The sequence below is a fragment of the Aulostomus chinensis genome, chromosome 9, assembly GCF_037954235.1.
Source record: "Aulostomus chinensis isolate RoL2024-O1b breed Wild chromosome 9, RoL_Achi_v1.0, whole genome shotgun sequence".
Taxonomy (NCBI): Eukaryota; Metazoa; Chordata; class Actinopteri; order Syngnathiformes; family Aulostomidae; genus Aulostomus; species Aulostomus chinensis.
The window spans coordinates 3945311-3965158 of record NC_141328.1 but is presented as its reverse complement, the minus strand read 5'-3'; the positions used below and the strand labels follow the sequence as shown (position 1 = coordinate 3965158).

General features: G+C 43.9%; 1 protein-coding gene across 8 annotated transcripts in view; it reads left to right on the top strand.

The window, feature by feature from the left end:
• The window catches only part of tshz2 (teashirt zinc finger homeobox 2), a 127657-nt gene extending 113448 nt beyond the window's left edge, over positions 1 to 14209 (top strand). For all 8 annotated transcript variants that reach the window (XM_086213188.1, XM_086213194.1, XM_086213187.1 and 5 more), the window contains one exon: positions 10472 to 14209. In XM_086213188.1, coding sequence (XP_086069314.1) covers positions 10472 to 13497 — 3026 coding nt within the window. In that variant the 3' untranslated portion in view covers positions 13498 to 14209. The remainder of the gene's footprint in view (positions 1 to 10471) is intronic.
• Positions 14210 to 19848: the final 5639 nt, after the last annotated feature.

The window sequence follows — 19848 nt, the reverse complement described above, 5'->3', positions numbered from 1 at the left end:
ATCTTGTCCCACAGAGCTCCAGGTTTGGCGGGCTTGCTTCTCTCCCTTTATGCTTGCCATGAAGCAGCCTTTGGTCCCAATAGAAACTGACAGTACCACGCTTCAGCTGCAAATCCACTCTGTAGCCTCATTGTATTTAATGAAGGGAAAAAGTGGCAATCTACTATTAATGAACTTGGAATGTAAAAAAAAAAAAAAAAAAAATGCCTCCCTTTGCCGAAAAGTACTTAAAACTGCTTGTACAAGGAAAGCTTTGGCTGGAGCCCGTCCAGAATCTAATGAAAGAGCCATAGAGGGATGGAGCCGGCAGGAAGAGTCAGTCAAATGCAGATTGTTTTAATAGAATACACACAGTCTTTTCCAGCTGCGCTATCAGATTCATCACGGCCTGACCTTGATGGAGGGCTGTTGTTGTTGGGGATGGCGGCTGGTGTTGAGGGTTCATACAAAGTTTATGATGCAGGGACTGTATGTGCTGTATATACATCCAGGGAACTCAGGGGACGCCTGAACGGAACACAGCCTGTGGAGCAAAAAAGTAGAGACGACTCGCCATTGGCTGCTTTTGTGATACCAGGGCGCCTGCCGGTCCTTCAAGTGTTTTAATACAGATCTAGTGTTCAATTCACTTTTTCTTAGATTTATTTTTCATTCGGTTCTAATTATTATCTGTCATACCGTCATGTCTCTTGTCTGAACATCAAAAACAGACAAAGAATAATTATTTTTTAATTGCACCTTTAAATCACGTTAAGCTCGCATCTATGGTTAACCTGGTGAAACGATGAGTTTTAATGCTAAATGGCATGAGAGAACAACTACCCCTGGTGGCTAAACCCGGTATTGCCTGAAAATGCTAAGAAGTGTTGAACGCGTGGAGTCTCAGGACACGAGAACAGAATGGAAACGTTCCTTTTTCATTTTGATACGTTTATGTCAGTTTAGATTTCCGGTTCATAGTCCATTGCTGTCAAGTGACATTTAAATGTTTGCAGAGTGTTTGACGGCTTTATAACGACAAGGACAAGGAATGCTTGTTTATTTTCACATTCGTACAAACGTTCTTAAATTCAAACGGTTGTTGCCGTTGAACTTTACTGCTCCTCTTTAACTGACGCCAGCGTGCTAACGTGAAGATGGTGTTGTCACTTCATTGAGTGTGGTATTTAATAGAGACGCAAAATATTGGATTTTTTTATTTATTTATTTACTTGCCCATATTTTGGAACTGTTTTGGCCCATAATTGATATTTACAGATGCCAATATTATCCGTTTACAGTAATATTACGTGTCATATATATGTTACGTAAGATTATAAAATATTCACAGTTCGTACAAACTTAAAAAAATGCATGTTAACACCTTGAAATTAAAGGAATTAACCATTTCCTGATAATAAACAAGAGACTTGATCAAAAGCAGGCCAATACATTTATATACCAGTCTGTTGAAAAAGCCCCAGTAGCTGCTGATACCAGTGACGTGCACCTGCAGTACTCAGAAGTATTCATTTATATAACTTGATATCGTGAACTATCACATCAGCAGGATGTAAAAGTGAGAGGCAGCCAGACTGTTAGTGTTGCTCCGCTGATGCAGGCTACAACAGGATGATACCAAGCAAGTGTTTACTAAGCATCCGCCGGTGTTTGAGTTGGAGTGATAAAGCTCTTTGTTTATTCAGGCTAGCGGACGTGACCAGCAGGCGCGGGGTAGGTAGGCGAGCGTAGGCCACCGTACCTCTCACTCACTATCTCATAAAAGCAGAACAAAGGCCTCATGTGTGCAAGGCAGTGGTCCTTTAAACGATGGCCCACTTTCCTCCCTGCTGCCACGCAAACATTCCTGACTGACATTCAATCAGGGAAATTTGAACCGAAGCAAGATGGTCTTTTATTAGTACCGCCCTGTTTGCTCGACTGGTCAGCTCCAATATGCGAAGCGGTTTGAGTGGCGTACTGTAAGATGATGGGTTCACTCTCTGATAAGGGTGAATGAGGGGTAAACTGCTATTCTGCAGAAAGGAACCATCAGACCTCATCATGTCGCTCCTGGAGAGCCGTGTCACAAGCTCTTCAGAAACCAAGTGACAGAGCCGCGCAAGGCTGCTCCCATCCTGCTCGTAGGGGGAGGAGGGAAGAAGAAAAAAAAGCCGCCCTGCTTCTGCTCCGCCAACTGGAACTTTGTATCAGTTAGGGCAGAAAAGATCATCTATAATCTGACAAATATACACTGAGTCTTTTCAGTCTCCTCAGTAGCACCATTATCCCGCACGCTCGCCATAATTGTTTATGTTTACCTTTTGCTTGTTAGCAGAAGAGGACAAACCAGGGACAGACATGCTGTGTGCACTATATTTATAACGGCTTTAAATAATTTGAACAGGTTGAGTCATCAAAATGCCAAAGACAACTAAGAATATTTTCTCTCTCTGTTTTTGTTCGAGTTTAGCTGTCGGTCACAGATTTCTGCCGCGTCTGTCCTGTGGAATTATTGACATAAAGGTATCCAGATGATACGTGAAAGATGTGCTACCACACAGTAAAAACCCGATGTATAATTCTATCAATTGAAGGCGTATTTGATGTATTAAACATTTTCGTGGTGCTGGGTGGCCCAGGCATGGTTTTTATTGATGTGTTCATGTACTTTACATCACAGGAGGCCATTTTGAAATAGTAATCATCCTTTTTTTAAAAATAATTCCTTGGTTATTTTATGCATTTATAGGTTGACTTGATTTGAGGAGAAGAGTGTTGACATGCAGATGGGAATCCAACACCACAGCGTATCATATTTAATCTAATACTTTTTTTTAATGGGTAAAAGAATAATTTGAAAACTCTAACTTCAGTACTTCTCTGCTGCCGAGTACCAACATTGTGGGAGTCAAATTCTAATTTGTGTTTTGTTTTGTTTTGTTTTTTTGATGTAAAAATGCTTTGAGTGGAAAGTGCCAACATCAAACTACAGAGTTGGAACAGACAAATGAGGTTAGATCACATTGTGGTGAATTGGTTTCTGATTCCATGTTCGGAAACTGTTTCGAGGGTGTGAAAATGCCAAAGAGCTGACAACCAAACACTTGTTACTGCAGGATGTTCTCTAATCCGTATGGTGTGGAATTTCTTAATGTAATCCAGCCTTTTTACCGGTGTGCTACCATTTGTTTTGTCGTGGATTTTAAATGCAGAGTAAATGTACTTTCTACCACTGCAGAACAAAAAAAGTCACAACAATCAAATCTGTTCCTCAGTGTCAGAAGTGATGCTTGTGTGTAGAAGGTCTGGAGGACAGAATTAGTGGTTCCTGTCTCTACGGGTGCTGATGGGGGACCCTTTGGTGAGATGCAACACCAGGCTGCTGCATGTGATGCGGCGGCTGTGGCACGTTCAAAGTGATGACTTAGGTGCTGGAGTGCAGATTGCAAATGCTCTCCGACCGCTCACTTCCAATTAGGCGCCAGGCTGACTGATGCGTCTCTGAGCAGAAGCTTCTAGCGGGCATCAAAAGGAGCAACATGGCTCGGTCACCACATGTAGGGGAAGGGGCTCCCGCAGCTGGCAGGGCAGGCTGATGCGGGTTGGTACGTGCGGTGATTAGCGTCCCTGCAACACGTTTACACTCCCGCGTTTGTACCGTGAGGTACGTTTTCACATCTGTGTAGCTGTGTAGTTACACACTTATTTGCGTGTAGATCTGGCATCCCAAGGTTCACTGTTTTTAGTTAACAGAGCGTTGGTTGTGAAAACATTTTTGATTAATTGCCATAATTATTGTGATCTTTTTTTGCCCAAATGAACAGCCAGATGGCAAGATATGGTGTCGTATTTGCGATCCCATCATATTAATCTGGCTGCGGGTCCATCTGAGCACATTGTGTTCACAATCTGTCCCAGAGTTGTCTGTCTGGGGGGGTTTGTTGTTTTGGTTTTTTTTTTGGTTTTTATTTGATTATATTAGACTATTAAATATTAAAGTTGAGGGTGTATGAAAGCAAGGCATTTATCTGCATGAATAACTTGTGTTTAGTGAAGTACGTAATGCGCTTTAAGTAACATCTCCGTCATGCATACAAAAATTAACATGAGTTCTTCCGTCTGATGGTTTTGTAGTCCTCAGAAAGATCCCAGCAGAACCGGTTCAGAGCTGCTTGTAAACCCCCCCCCTCCTTTTTTTTTTTTTCATTGCCTGATCCTTGCATGTCATTTTTCTTTTGCAGAAGTGTGTACCAAAATGCTCTGACGGTCATTTTCAACTAAATATCTAACATTACAAGAGTCAGTTGTAGTTGTGAAGTCTCTTGAGGGCATCGTCAGTCGTTTAACACAAGAGCCGAGATGAAATAACGGGTTAGATGGGAGCTAATGACATATTCCTATTTAAAAGCAAGTCAAAAACTATTTCACTCTCTGATATCAATTAACCTCCAGACAAATTTTGTCAAAGAGAGCAACCCGAGTGTGATTGTTCTGTCTTTATTCTGCAGTGTCCTTGTGCTCAGGGAGACTTGTTTCCTGACAGGGAGCAATGAAGAGAAAGGTGTTTACAGATCTTTACAGATGGCTCCAGGGCTCAGAATTAGCTCCTCGCCATTTCTCATGTGATTCTGTTCAGAATTAACTTCAGATGTGTCATCAAGACTATCATCAGGATGTCTGACAACGTATGTGTTTGATCTTGACGTGCACCGCTCACCGAGTTAGTCAGATATGGCTGTCAAATATTAAACCTTGTGGCATGTGCATCTCATTCTAATGATAGCTCACTGAAGACATCATGGTGGCTTTCATAAACATCTTGTTTCTAACATTGCAGGCACAAAAGAGCTACTTTGTTTTAGAATTATGTTTTTATAAAGCAGCTACTTTGTGACTGACATTTCACACCTATTTATAACTACAGATGAGAGTTTACAGACACAATTAAAGTGATACATCACCCAAAAATTAGCATTTATCTGTTATTCACCTTTAGATGGCTGGGATTCATGGAGATTATCCCCCCCCCCCCCCCCCCCCCCCCCCCGCATGACAGCTTGGTAAATACAGAACGTAGAAAATACTACCGACATACTTGTTGCTGGACGCTAATGGAGACCAAAATATTAGCCGAAGCAAAACCACACAACCACACAACACATCATTTTGTTTTTGCAGACTGTCAAACGCATCGCAGAGTTTTGTTATCCAGTCTTACAAATTTGTGCTAAAAGCTACCAAACTAAAACCGCTGTGGTTCTACACGTAATGATTGCAACCACGTGCATGTGTTTCTACTTATTAAAATCCCGCCTTCTAGCTCATTCAATGGCCAGGACCCTGCTATTAACACAGATGGATCGCACCCTCTGTATCTGCCCGATCAACAAGCTTGGAGGTGGGATTTCAACAGAATATGCTAGCTGAGAATATGCTAGCACACGTGCATGGTCCCACACTGTAGGGCGTAGCACCTGGGCTGTTGAAGTTTGATAGCTGTCAGCGCACATCAAAGTGTTTGTGTAGTATTTAGCACATGGCTGGATAAAGAAGACGGATTAAACTGGAATGATTCATCTGAGAGTTTTTAAACAGATGTTTGGAGGAGTTGTGCTGCTGTTAATCTTGGGTCTCCACTTGCAGCGAGTTATTTCCTTATTTTTAAATTCGAAATTCCCCAAGAAATCACGCGGAGGAAAAAAAAAAGGAAAAAAATAATGTATTCAAGACATTTCTGGGCGAGTAATTGATGATTTTTTTTCGGATGAAGAATGACTTTAATTGCTTGCATTACTTAGATGTGAGTGAAAGCAGAAACAGGTGATGGTTACCGAGGCAGCCTGGAGATTGTTCCTGACCTGTGTGGTTCACATGTGCTCCCTCTATCCTGCAGCCCTCTTCCGCCTTTTTTTTTTTCTTCTTTCCTTTTTTTTTTTTTTTTTTTTTTCTTTGGCATAAATCTGGGAGATGAAAATGTCATGGAGCAGGTTCATTTTGCAAAGAGGTTTTGATTGCCATGCACATGTAATTGATTGTTCCAAGGACAGGGGGAAATCTAGAAATGTCATAACAGTCCTGCTTAGGTTGGTCCCACCGCTAGGCAATCAATGAGAAGTAAAAAGAGATATTGATTTGCGAGCAGCAAAAACTGTAGCTTGAGACAACTGGTGAGCGTTCGGGAAAGTGGCACAGACATGCAGGGCTGTCACTGGCACCTATGAATTACCCAATCTTCTCTGAAGATAGGGTTACCTCGGATACTCAGAGTCCTGCGGTGGGTATTGCAGCTGTCCATTAGCTAAGCTCCTCAGGCTGCTAACTCTCTGTGGCTTGTCAGATTAATGAAGGAAATGTTGACCTTCCAAGGGATAAATGTTGATGTTCTCACCATCGCATAACTTTCTGCTGGAATGTTAATACTGCAAACAGAATGCCTTTTTTTTTTTTTTTTTTTTTTTTTTACAGCTGGCACACACTTCTGAAATGATTGGCAGGTCTTGAATAGACACAGGGAGAAGAGGGTTGTGCTCAGTGAAGATACAAATGCTTTTAAGTTGAGCTCTAAATATATTGTCATGTAAGCTCTCAGCAGCAATCCAGGTGGACAACATGCTGCTGTGGATGTAGCAGTAAAATTAATCTACCGTGGCGTTTGCAGTTAGCTGCTTTCTCTAGATGTAAGGAAAAAAGCATTTTGGCTGAGAAAGAGGGTGCTGCTTCTGTAAATCCAGGCCGTGCTATGCCAAGAGTCTGCTTTAACGGATAAAGGTTATAAACACTTCATCTGCCTGATTTATGATGGACACCTCAGGTTTTTTGACCTTTGCATATCTCTGTCTGAAGATATAAATTTATAGTGACACAGATTGGAGGCTTTACAGCAGTTTACGACATGCTAAATCTCCGGCAAGGCATGCCAGCTTGTTGTTGTGTAAGGCTAGTTAGGCCCCGCTTCTACTCCGAGACATTTTCAAAGCAGGCTTTTTTTTTTGTTTATTTGTTTGTTTGTTTTTTTGTGAGATGTGCAAAACGGGCCTTAGAGAAAGTTTTTATTTATTTCATGAAACATTTTGGCAGCTTATTCTGCATGTTTTTGGCCTAACTAGTTTGTCATAATCTTCTGTGGGCGTCGCCAGTTTTTGTGTCCTTGAATCTGAACCTGTGTTAAGGAGTAATGCGGCTTGGCAAGAGCTGGTAAAGCAGAGTTACAAATGGAGTGAGAAGCAGAGTTAGACATGCGAGTATCTGGGAGCGATCCCTGCCAGCAGGTTAATTGGTGCCTCTGGATGTCTGCTACTTAGGGCATCTGATAGAAAGGCATAGAACAGCAGGAAGGGCTGCTGTTAATCTCTGTCAATTCCACCCTCCAATACCGAGATAAGACAAAAACATGCACGCTCAAATTAGGGATGTGACAATGTGACACCCAACTAAAGCAGCAACTTTCAACAAGTTCTCCATGTTGACAGTGAAAGTAGCGCTGAGAAATGTTGTTTCTACTTCACTGTTTTCTAGAATATGAATGCAGGGCAACAAAAGTTGAGGAGAAAATAAAGACAAAGCGCATCCTTTGAAATGATCTCGCCTTCAAAATAAAATCAGCTCTGCTTTTATTATGATGATTTTGTTGGCAGGCGGTCATGGCTCGGGGTTAGCATGTTCATCTAGCAGCCAGAGGATTGCTGGTTCGCTTCTCAACTTCTCCCGGAGACCATGTCCAGTGTCCTTGAGCAAGATACTGAGGCCCTAATTGCTCCTGTTGGCCATGCGACGGACTGGCGACCCGTCCAGGGTGAACTCCACCTGTCACCCAATGTCAGCTGGGATAGGCTCCAGCCCCCCCCCACACACACACACACACACACACACACATCTGTCTGTGAGGTGCTGCAATTACACTGCTGAAACACTAGTAAGCAGCAGAGCCTCCGTGCCGCCATGCTGGAGTTGCCTCTCACCAGTGGTGCCTGACAGAGAGGGAATTGTTTTTGAGTTCCAGTGAACAAAAGTGGAACAACAGTTACCTTTACTGAAGTTAAATGAGGAGGTGTGATGTTATGAGGAAGACAGGTCAGCTGTTGCAGTCATCCGTGCACATTTCCAGTAGAGTGCACTTGAGTTGGCACACAATGAATCCAAGCTTTATTCTGAATAGTTCTTACAGGAAGTTGAGCGATTTTGTAGCTCGCTCGTTAGTAAATAAGCTAACCTGCTGCTCAAGTGTAAGCTGTGTACTCGGCCTCTCCTGTCTCTGCTAACGTCACCTGAACCCACTCTCACTTGGGATCTCCCGGCCTCCCTGGTCGTCCTCTCATTACACTCCCGTCACCTCTGCTGTTGCATCGTCTGATTATAAGGCAGCTGTCAGCATCAATAAGCTTCTTTTGAGTAATTAATGTTACTATCTAACATACAGTATTTAGGCCTGTATTTGACTAGAAACACCCTGTGTGGTTCACATCCCTTCAGTAATGCAAAGTGGTTAAACTGTAGGAAGACTGTGCTGAGTCAGAGCTTGTGAGATGACGTTATAGTACTAGTGTAGTGAAACGTACAGAAATATATGTAGACAGTAGTTTATTCCTGTACCGGCGTGTACTAAGAATGAGCAATATTCATTTAACCGTCGCTGGACCAGAAAAACTCATCTCCCCACTTTGTTCTTACCAGTCTTTTAGTTTTAGTGACGACTTTGAAGAGAGAGGACATCAACTGGAAGCTTGTCATAGATGTCGGTGTTCTCCTTCACTGTGAATACTATATATAAGACTATAAATAAAACATACCTCCATGCTCTTGAAAACGCTCTCCCTTAGCATCAAGGGTGTTTTAGAGGCCATCACTGATCTCGCTCGGCCAATCAAAACATCCCTCTTGCGGTGGATCAAGGTCACAGCACATTGGGGATCTCGTGTGTGTGTGTGTGTGTGTGTGTGTGTGTGTGTGTGTGTGTGTGTGTGTGTAGGCTCTTGTTCATGAGGCCCCATTCTCTATATTTGTTTTGAGAGTCCGAACCCCATCTCCATCTCTGTCCATTAGCTGGCAAGCAATTCACCTTCAGGGTTTCTCTTGAGGCAGTTGTGAAATATTGATTAAAAAAAAAAAAAAATTGAAAAAAAAAAGTCTTATTTTCAGAAAGCAAAGGGAAGGAAGACATTCTCCGGGCCGCCCGGTGTGGGATGCCTGAGTGCTCAGCCTCAACAGCCCCTCACCGTGTGCCCTCTATTGAGAAAAGAAATATTAACCACATGAAATGCATAAGTGCCTGGACAGGGCTGTTATGTCCCATTCATATTTAACTCTGAGCACATCTGCCATGTCGCTCCCAAAATGCACATTTTCCAACATGACTACGAGGCAGAATATATTTCAGATATGTGACAACACTGACAAACAGCATTTATCGCAGGGTGTCTTCCAAAGATATGCTAACGCTGGTCGTGATATTGTTGACGCGGGTAGCCGGGTGGTTATATTTAAAATAATCTGGAATAGTTATTGTCAGAAGGGACATTTTCTTCTTCTGTAGCCGCGTTCACATGATGTCAAGCAGAGCCTGCAGCCGCATCCTGCACGCTGAGTCAGAGTTTCCTCTAATTGGATGATGGGAAATGTGTCAATTAGAAATACTGTTGTTTAATTATCTGTTAATTAAAGCAATAATGTTTGTGCTGTATGAGTTGGGAGAATGAACAGGTGAATAATGAAAGAAGTAATTGCTGTTTATGAGACTGTCAGTGAAAATATAATGATGTGACAGATTGCTGGCGATCTTTTTAAATTTTGTTTAAGTGTCTGGTTTCAATACCTTTCACTGAATCAGTTCTTCCACCAGAATGAAAATCACATTCGCAACATATTTTGTTCTTTTGCTCTCAACAAGATCAGTTTCCTGATGTTGAATTTGCTAAATATCGAGAGGGAGCTTGTGATACTGGCAGTCTGCTGATGTAATGTTTTCTCATCTTGTTTCAGTCAAGCCCTCTAATTTGTTGATGGAGCAATGTGGGACATTAGAATGTCTCAGTTTGCGTTGAGACATTGCTCACATTTGGCTTCAGGGAAGCAGAGACGCTACCCAGAGTACAAGGCTTGCATTTTCATTGCAGTTTTAGGCATCCATAATCACAATGGAATAGGTCATTTGCAATAACAGTTAACAGGCCTCAGAAGAATCAATTCCCTTTTGTCACTCAGTTGCCAATGATCGTTGTAAACATATCAACTTGAGGCCAGAAAAACCTTGGACACAGCACTAAGTCAATGGCCTGTCGTGAATCACACCGTGCTGCTACACCAACAGCAGTCTGTTAGTAAAGACATTTTGTCCAGCTGTACTCAAGAACCTCCCAGGGCACAAAGCAGCCACCATTATGTTGTCGTAAATGGCTTTGTTGATGCCAGATTTGGGTAATTTAATTATAAATTGATTAAAATGTTGTTATAAATATTTAAATAGAACTCATTCCCATCTCTTTTCCTTTTTTAGTGTACATGCCTGATGAGGACGGTGCCCTCCATGACTCCATCACCGAGGAAGACGGCGACAACGACACTCAAACTGAAGAGGAGTGCTCAGAGAAAACCAGCCCGAAAGTTTCCGAGGACAGGGAGCTGGACAACAAGAGCACAAACAGTTACAGCAACCAGAACTCTCCCATCAGTGTCCTTTCCAATCAAGAGGCCGAGTTGGAGTCGCGCCTTAGCGACAGCAGCGATAGACTCTCTGACTTCAGAAACTCCTCGCCACCTGAGAGCCAGAGGGACGACGAAAGTCACGGCTCCAAACACAAAGATGAGATGGGCAACAGCTTGCAGAAAATGAGGGCCGCCTATGCAAACTTCCTCTCTGATTCCTACTGGACAGGAATAGGAATGGACTTGAAAATTGGCAAAAACACCAGCAAAGCCAACTGTGACAGCACCAATGGAAGCACCAAGAGTGAGTTCGACTGGCACCAGGACGCTCTGTCGAAGACCTTACAGCAGACACTCTCCCCGAAGCCTCCATCCAAACCTAACCTCTTCAGCTCCGTCCACCTGTACAGACAAAGCACCAAACCCTGCGGCTCGGTGTTCACGGGCGCCAGCCGTTTTCGCTGTAAAGATTGTAGCGCTGCCTATGACACGCTAGTGGAGCTGACGGTCCACATGAACAAGAGCGGACACTACCAGGACAACAACCACAGCAAGCAGAGCAACGCCTCTGCCTCATCTTCTAAATCGAGGAAACGCAATTTGCAAGACATGGAAGGGAAAGAGGATGCTCAGAAAGTTTTGAAGTGCATGTTCTGTGGCCATTCGTTTGACTCGCTGCAGGATTTGAGCGTCCATATGATTAAAACTAAACATTACCAAAAGGTGCCTTTAAAAGAGCCAATCCCAGTAATCACACCCAAATTACTGCCACCAGCAAAGAAGCGGGCCTTCGAAACAGTGAGGCCTTGCTCCCCCGACTCGACGACTGGAGTGTCCGGATACACCGAGGCACAACGGGCCGCCATTTCAAATGCAAACAGTAACCGCTACGGCTATCAGAATGGAGCGAGCTACACTTGGCAGTTTGAAACGTGCAAGTCTCAGATTCTTAAGTGCATGGAGTGCGGAAGCTCCCATGACACGCTTCAGCAACTCACCTCACATATGATGGTTACGGGGCATTTCATTAAAGTTACAAACTCAGCTTCTAAGAAGGGTAAACAGTTAGCGCTTGACCCCCTGGCCATAGAGAAGATCCAGGGTTTAGCCGAGCCCGCCGCCAGTGAGACGGAGGGGGAGAAGCTGTCTCCAAAAAATCTTTCCCCCGGGAGCAGTGAGAAGGATAGCCAGGGGGAAGGCACATCAGACAAAATGGAGGAAACTCAAGCTAAAGAGGACAAGCAAGAGAGTGAGGATCAAAAGGCGGGCAATGGGGATTTTAAGTACCCTTATCTTCGGGAGGAAGATCTTGAACAGGACTCAGGTGGAGGAGGGGACATTCTTAAATCGTTAGCCAACACAGTGGCCTCTGCCATCAACAAAGCTCAAACGGGGACCCCGAGCTGGAGTGCCTACCCCAGCATTCATGCTGCCTATCAGCTCTCTGGGATCATCAAAAGCGCCCCTCTCTCTGCATCCCCCCCCACTCAGCTCAAGCAGACATTTAACCACAAGCTGAGACCGATTGCCCCAAAGGGGAAGTTATACCACGGTGCTGTGGGAGTTGAGGCTCCCCAGGGACAGCATAAAAATGTGGACATCAAACAAGAAAAGGTTGGCATTAGCGATGGTAAAGAAAGTCAGAGTATGAAGTTTGATCTGGTGGAGAATGATGACAGCGATTGTCAGGATGATTCCTCTTTCTCTTCAAAGCTTGATGCAGACTGTGTGAATGAAGGGAGTGAGGCGATCAAAGGGAAGTTGAGCCCAGATTTCTCTGACAGAGGCAAGACACCGAGCCCCTCTGCCAGCAATGGACGCAGCACTACTTCAGAGCCTCTCAGTGACACTCCGGATATACTTGGCATAAACCCTCTTAGTGCGCTGCAGTCAGTTCTGAACAATCATCTGGGCAAAGCAAATAAGCCCAATAACTCCAGAGCAGATAAACTATCTCCTCACACCCTGCCTATTTTTGCTGGCAGCGAGAAAACGGCTGCAACGCTTGGAAATCCTCTGAGAAACAGGCCTAAAAACACCTTCCTCTTTGTCAACGATGACCAACCGATCGACCTGACCAAATCTAAACATAGCAAGACAAGCTCCTCCCTCCTGAAGCCTTCCACCCCGATGCCGCAGAAGTACGCGCTGTCTGACATCGCCGACATGGTTAAAGTTCTTCCCAAAGCCACCACACCAAAACCCTCCATACCGTCAAGGATCCCGACCATGAAACTGGAATCGGATGTCCGGCGCTTTGAGGACGTGTCGGCGGAGGTTTACTCTGTCCACAAGCGCAAAGGTAGACAGTCAAACTGGAATCCTCGCCACCTTCTCATCCTGCAAGCTCAGTTTGCCTCCAGCCTCTTCCTGACCTCTGAGGGCAAATACCTGCTGTCAGACCTCGGCCCTCAGGAACGCATGCACATCTCCAAGTTCACCGGACTCTCCATGACCACCATAAGCCATTGGTTAGCAAATGTTAAGTACCAACTGCGGAAAACCGGAGGGACCAAATTTCTGAAGAACATGGACACAGGCCACCCGGTCTTCTACTGCAATGACTGTGCTTCCCAGTTTAGGTCACCGACCACATTCATTTCCCATCTGGAATCTCATCTCGGGTTCCAAATCAAAGACATGTGCAAAATGCCCGTGGAGCACCAGACCAAGGTAGAGGAGCCAGAACTGTCGAAGGCCCTGAGCGTCAGAGCCACGGAGGCTCTGGTCACAGACGACGACATTGACTCAAAGTTCAAATGTAAGCTCTGCTGTCGGACATTTGCCAGTAATCACGCGGTCAAACTCCATTTGAGTAAAACTCACAGCAAATCCCCTGACAACCATTCACAGTATGTGGAAATGGACAAGGAGTAGTTTTTCACATTTTTCTCACATCTTCCATTTTGTTTGTTTGTTTGTTTGTTTGTTTTGATACACGGGTCAGATGTTTCAACCATTTTTTTTTTTTTCAATTAGCGTTGTGTAGTGTGCATCATTGAGACATTTCATACAGCGAAGACACACTGGGTAGAAATTGTATAAGGAAACACTAAGATAAACTTTTGCACCCCGCTCAAATGCATCACCAGTAATGAAACGTATTACTGCTTGAAGAAACATTATTGCTGATGTTTGCATGCTATAGCCCCGGCTATGACTACTATTTATTTGTATGATAATGTCAAGTTCCAATTGTATTTCAAAGACAAAATAATGAACTAATTGTACTTTACGACTTCTGTGATACAGTCCACCTGCAGACACGTGCAGCTGTTAAACAGGTAGCCAGCCACGCCACAACAGACATGCAGATCTGTACAGTGTATTTCTATGTAAAGACGTTTTGTGTTGCAATGATAGAAGAGAAAGAAAAGAAAAAAAAAAGCACTTTAATAAATGTTTAATCACCAGTTTAGATTCGGATTCTGTACATGACTCAAAAGTAATTAGACCGTTTGGAAAACCAGGATATTTCACATGTAAATATATTTTAGAAGAAAATTAAAAACCGTGTGTTTCATGCAACAAGGATAACAGCAAGACAGATGATACCTGTGATACCTGCACCTTTTTTTACTTATTCAAATAAAGAGTTAACATTTGATAGCAGCTTGTATTCTTTTTAAAAAACAAAACAAAAACAAAACACGGTGATGAACGCATCTGTACGGAGTCCCAAAGCAGCCAGAGAGAGAAAAAATGTTCTCACTCCTGGAGACGAGATATAATTTGTGACCAAAGAATGTGATTTATTAAAACTGTTCCCATGCTTTTTTGAATTCATGGCTCCAAGATATGATCAGTGTAGTTGGCGGGCTTCACTTTACGGTCCAGCGAGCACGCCGCACAAACCCTTTAAATAGATTATTAGGAAATTTCCTGATAATTTTCCAGGAAATTTCCCACAAAGCGCTAAGCAGTGTGTTACCATTTGTAAGTCACTGTTTTTCTGGTTTGCTTCCAAATGGGATTTAACTCCTCCAGTGAGGCCGAGTTGGAAAAGTCAGCCGGTAACCGCAGAGTTCCAAAAATGACCAGCAAACCTCTGCTAATACCAGAGTGTAAGAAAAGAGCTGTTTAATATTTGCAGTGGGTTGTTGCTCTTGTTGCCCAAGCCTGGCAGTTTAAGCGCAATCCTGCTGACAGACGTTCGTTGTAACGTATAATAAAGTAGTAATTCATATTTATGCAGATGTGTATTGATCCAGTCCATCGTTCCTGTTAGTAGTCGCACGGCACAGAGGTGTCGGGAGGAAACGTCTCCGTGAATTATCAAGAAATGATTGGCCGCGTTAACCAAATATGTCACCGTTAAACTCAGGATACCTGCGCGTGTTTTTAAAGCCATAAAAGAGGCGTGCGATAAAAGGATAACACCCTTCTATAGAAGTGGGCTGCCGCCCGGCCGTCTTCTTTACCTAATGACTTTTAGATACACCTCAAAGATATATCCTCTTGTCAGACTTTATTGCTTTCCTGTGAATGCCGCCGCTGTTGCTGCAAGATGGTATCATAACAATTAAACATATTTCCTCCAGCTCTATTATTTCAAGGCTATTAAAAATAATTGCCTTCTAAATTCATAAACATTTTATGCAATTCATCTCTTTTCAAGCAATCAAGTCCTCAATTACCTCCACCCATCAAATCTCTACTTTATAACCGGCGACTGACATTTGATGGTAAATGGGGAAAAGCACATGGGCACCGTGGTGATTTGAATGCGGTGACACCGACTTGCCCCCTATTGTTGGAAATGAGCAGGCAATCACGTTGTTCATCAGATGACTCCTAATGCAGTTAAAGTATTCAGCTATAATTCCTCCCTGCATTTATAATTACTGTCAGCGACCACACACCTCAGCGAGCAGATTAAAGCTATAAATTATTTAGTGCCTTTCTTCGCCGATGGATCTCTGATTTGTCTGTAGGGCCGTTACGTTTTAGGGGATCGACTTAGATGCAGCCAGGAGCACAAAAAGAAAGAAAGAAAGAAAGACGAGCGTTTCTGTTGATGTGAATGGAAAGGCAACATGTGCTTTTACAAGCGAGAAAGCGCGCGCGCGCGGCGCTGCAGAAGTCATCTCGTTCTCCCGGTTGTGTTCTTGTTGGTGTAACCCTTCTCTGGATGGAGCCACCATCATTATTCAGAACATAGATGAGCTGGAAGGACATTGTGAGGATTCAGCACTACCTCGACGCACTGGAGGCAAACCAGGAGCCGCTATCATCAGTGCAATCACAGACGGAAATTAGTTGTCTCCCGCCGTAATTGGCTTTATTTGGGATTTATTGTTACGAGACAAAAGGGAACAATGGACGTTATTTAAATATGAAGGGAATTCTGCCATTAGTCGGATTCTCTATCACGTTTTTTTGTTTGTTTTGTTTTGTTTTTTCAAAAAGGACATCCGGATCAAGTTTGCCTGATCACTTAATCTGCCGATGCTTGATTCCCCTACAAAGTAAACAGACACACTCTTCCTAATATTCCAGTATTTAAGTGTCTTGAACGCAGCAAAAGTTTTAATTTTTTTTCCCCGGCAACAGAGACCGAAACGATTTATCTGGAGTCACAATAATCGGTGGGGAATTTTCATCGATTCGTTTTTGCACAACATAGAATGATCCAATTCTGGTCTTTGAGACTCAGTCGTGACATAATAATTCTTATCAACTGTCATAAATACTTGGTGGCGCATACGTTGTTAAGTACGGATACTTCAGGTGACATCATAGTATGTAACCGTAGTACTTGTACTTGGACCAAACATGTCACAACGACTCACAGAACACAAGCGGCTTCCCGCAGTGACGCACACACTCACACTGATGCAGCGTCCTGCTGTCCCACAGGTGGATGTTGTGCTTAGAGCTCAAACTTGACATGAGAAATACTTTGGTGTTTTTTTGCTGCAGTTGAGCGTTAGCGAGCAATGTGATGCATTCATGTTACAAAATACACAGAATAAAGATCAGAGTCGTCTGAAATGGATGTAGAACCGTGCCAGCACGTTCGTAGTAAGTCCAAGTCAACACTTTATGTACGAGCTTAACTGGTATCGCTGATCCGCTGAAGTTTGGCTGTTAAACGGTCCTGAATTGTCTTAAAGCAGCAGAGTACCATCTCATGGTCTGACTCCCAACATATGAAGTACTTACACTTTCCCCTGCTCAGAGTTACTTCCTAAAACAGCTCTAATAGCTCAGTTGAAAAATCTAATTATGCACATAAGTGCGCTTGCATTGCAGACGCGGTGAAACCCGACCTTAGCAAAACTGGAAGCCATCTCACATTTGCAAATCCTCTGTCAATCTGTCATTAAACATGCTATCAAATCATGATAAGTGTGAGCTCCCAGCTCGCACGAGCGCGCGTCTGCCTGATGCTGATGTGCTGTAATAAGGCAAATGTGAATCAGAATTTGTCTGCTTGGTTACGCACTGGGCCGGCGTGAGTTTCCCCTCTGCAAGCCTGGATTCTCTGCATCATCTGGCTGGTAAACCGGACCGAGGGGGGCGGGGGGGGGGTGAAAATGTTCATCACACAGCAGCAGGGTAATGACGAGCTCGTGTTTAATGAAGGGGCTGTAGAACTTAGAGCTATAATGACCCACATCCTGACTCCCCCTCCTCCAATTTATTTTCCCCAAAGTCCTCCGGTTATTGTGTCCCTCTGAGAAATATCCCAGAACGAGCTTTACATCCCTCCCTTCCTCCCGTCCGACTCTCACCTGCATTACTGCAGTGAGTCACGTGACGTCATCCAGCACACGGGACTCACACGCTTCGACTTCAGGGCCCAAACACACGGACCAGTGAGGGGCCAGGAACCGTTAAATGGATCCCATTTATTTTGAAGAATCTTTCCCAATAATCTAATTTGAATGTATTAATGACGTACAGCGTGATGTTAGCTTGGCAAACTCAAGTGCTTTAAAGATGTGAATATTTTTTTTTGGATGCATCTTGTAAGCCGAAAGATAATAATTCTGCATCCGCAGAGTGAGCTGTGATTTGAAAGCATCCCTGTCAGCCACTAGAGGGCGCTCCAGAGGTTGAGAAACACTGACTGTGAGAGACGCGAGGCAAAAGTAGCTGACAAAAAGTGACGCTTGTAGGTGAATAATAAGCGTCTTCTCCTCGGTTATTGCGAGTTATAAAATCTTGTTTTTTCCCACAAAAACTCAACTGAAGATCTTGACCCTTTTGCGGTTTTCATCGGCAAAACTAAAAGCTATCGACCAAACTTGAACTTCTACATTCGACAAGAGCTTCATGACAAAAATGTGGCCAAAACACAATCAAAGTTGGCTTCCTAAAAGAACCACAGTGGCAGATTTAGACTCTGTAACTACATCAGAATGGAACGTTCCTTTAGCTGAGGCTGAAACACAGACAAGAACATGAGCACCACCAAAGAGCAGGAAAGCTTAGCAGGACATTTGACCGAGACCAAATTAAGAAAAAGCTGTGAACTCGGTTGCAGCCGCTGCGAATGAAAGGGCTTGAAGACGAAGAGGAAGGCACGCGTGTCTCCTCGCATACATACATCATATCTCCTGAGTAGCCTTTAGTCTTCCTCCGTTAATGGCGTTTCTCAAATATGCTAATTAAGCAAAACTAAGTGATGAATGGAATACATTTGATCAATCAAGTAGGCCTAAGCCCCCGGTGCTGCATATTCATTGTACATCATGAATATGAAACCAAAGTCATTTATCACTTATCAGTTGCACATTTGTATCTGATTAATCATACATGCTGAAACTTCTGTCTTGTCACAAAAAGAAAAGAATGAAGGTTGATGAAGCGCTTTGAAAAGGGGGGAAAAAAGAAAAGAGGGGGATTGAAGGCGGAGAACGTTGGGTTTAAAATGCAAGAGGCGTTTCAAACGGGCAGAAACAGTCGACGTAAACAGTCGCGTTGCTGCCGTGACCACGGTTTCATAATTTCTCCTCTGATTCCGCACTTCTTCACTTATAATGATTAATGACATGAATATTCAGTTTGCTGTCGGCGCGGTGATTCATTCAATAACGTTAAAGGTAATAAACACTTTCAGTTTATGTATTTAAAATGAAACTGATGGTAACGGTGGTGTAGCGTAGCAGAGTCGCCATGGAGACAGAAATATGTTCTCTGTGGCCACCAGATGTAACTTGTTCCCACAGTCTGATGAGTTTGTGGCCACGGATTCATCTTTTGGCCGGTAAACGTCTCTCTCTCTCTCTCTCTCTCTCTCTCTCTCTCCCTCCCTCTCTCTCTCTCTCTCTCTTGCCGCTCCAGGACACCGTAGAACCTTTAGCAGCAACATGAGTAAACAATTCCTGACGAGTGAACAAAGCAAATGAGTCGCACGTCCTCCTTTTAGCTGAAATATGACGTGAAGTGAAGGCTGATAGCATTAGCTGAGGCCAAAGCTCTGTGTAAAAATATGTGGAGGTTTTCATTGCCATCATATAGCGGATGAGAGAACTAACACTTGATTGCCAGCACTTCATCAGTGCATCCCTCATATTTGTCACCCAGCCCGCCTCGAGGCAGCGTGCTGCCTCAAATTGAAGCTGACATCTTCCAAATATGAAAGCAACAAATCACACATTTTTATTGGGCTTAATCTCCAGCCTCGCCCCTTGCAGACGTCAGCACAATCACGGACGCTGCTCTAATTCTTGCCGACTGGCTGCTTGTGCCTCCCAAGCATCTCTGGACTCTCAGAGCAAACGTCCAGACACCACAGACGAGGGTGACACGCTTATTAGGAGGCTGTAACGTGGCGGTGGGAACATGTGTAGCAGCGTGGGGCCGTGAGTAATCCAGTGCCACAGAGCCAGATCCTGAGACGTGTTGGATCGTGTTGGACGTGGGGAGGAGAGAGAACGTCCACCAGCGACGCGCTTGATTGTTCCGAAGTGACGTCGGCAGTCACGACTGACGATCTTTAATATTTTACGTCTGATCCCACGGCCGTGAGTGTGAGAGAGAGCCTCTGGAAGACGCGTTGCTACGTCGCAGCAGATTAGAACAAATAAAGCAAAGCGAATCTTTCAGTTGTTCAGGAACATGCAGAGATTCCGGAACACACATGAAATCAGCCTGAACGCCTGTGATGGCTCCTGACGTGATGGGCGCCGTGACGACGGAGCAAATAAGCAAAACAATCAGCTAAAACGAGCTTGTTGCGATGAAGGCAGCGGCGGCGCACCTTCACTGCTGTACCAC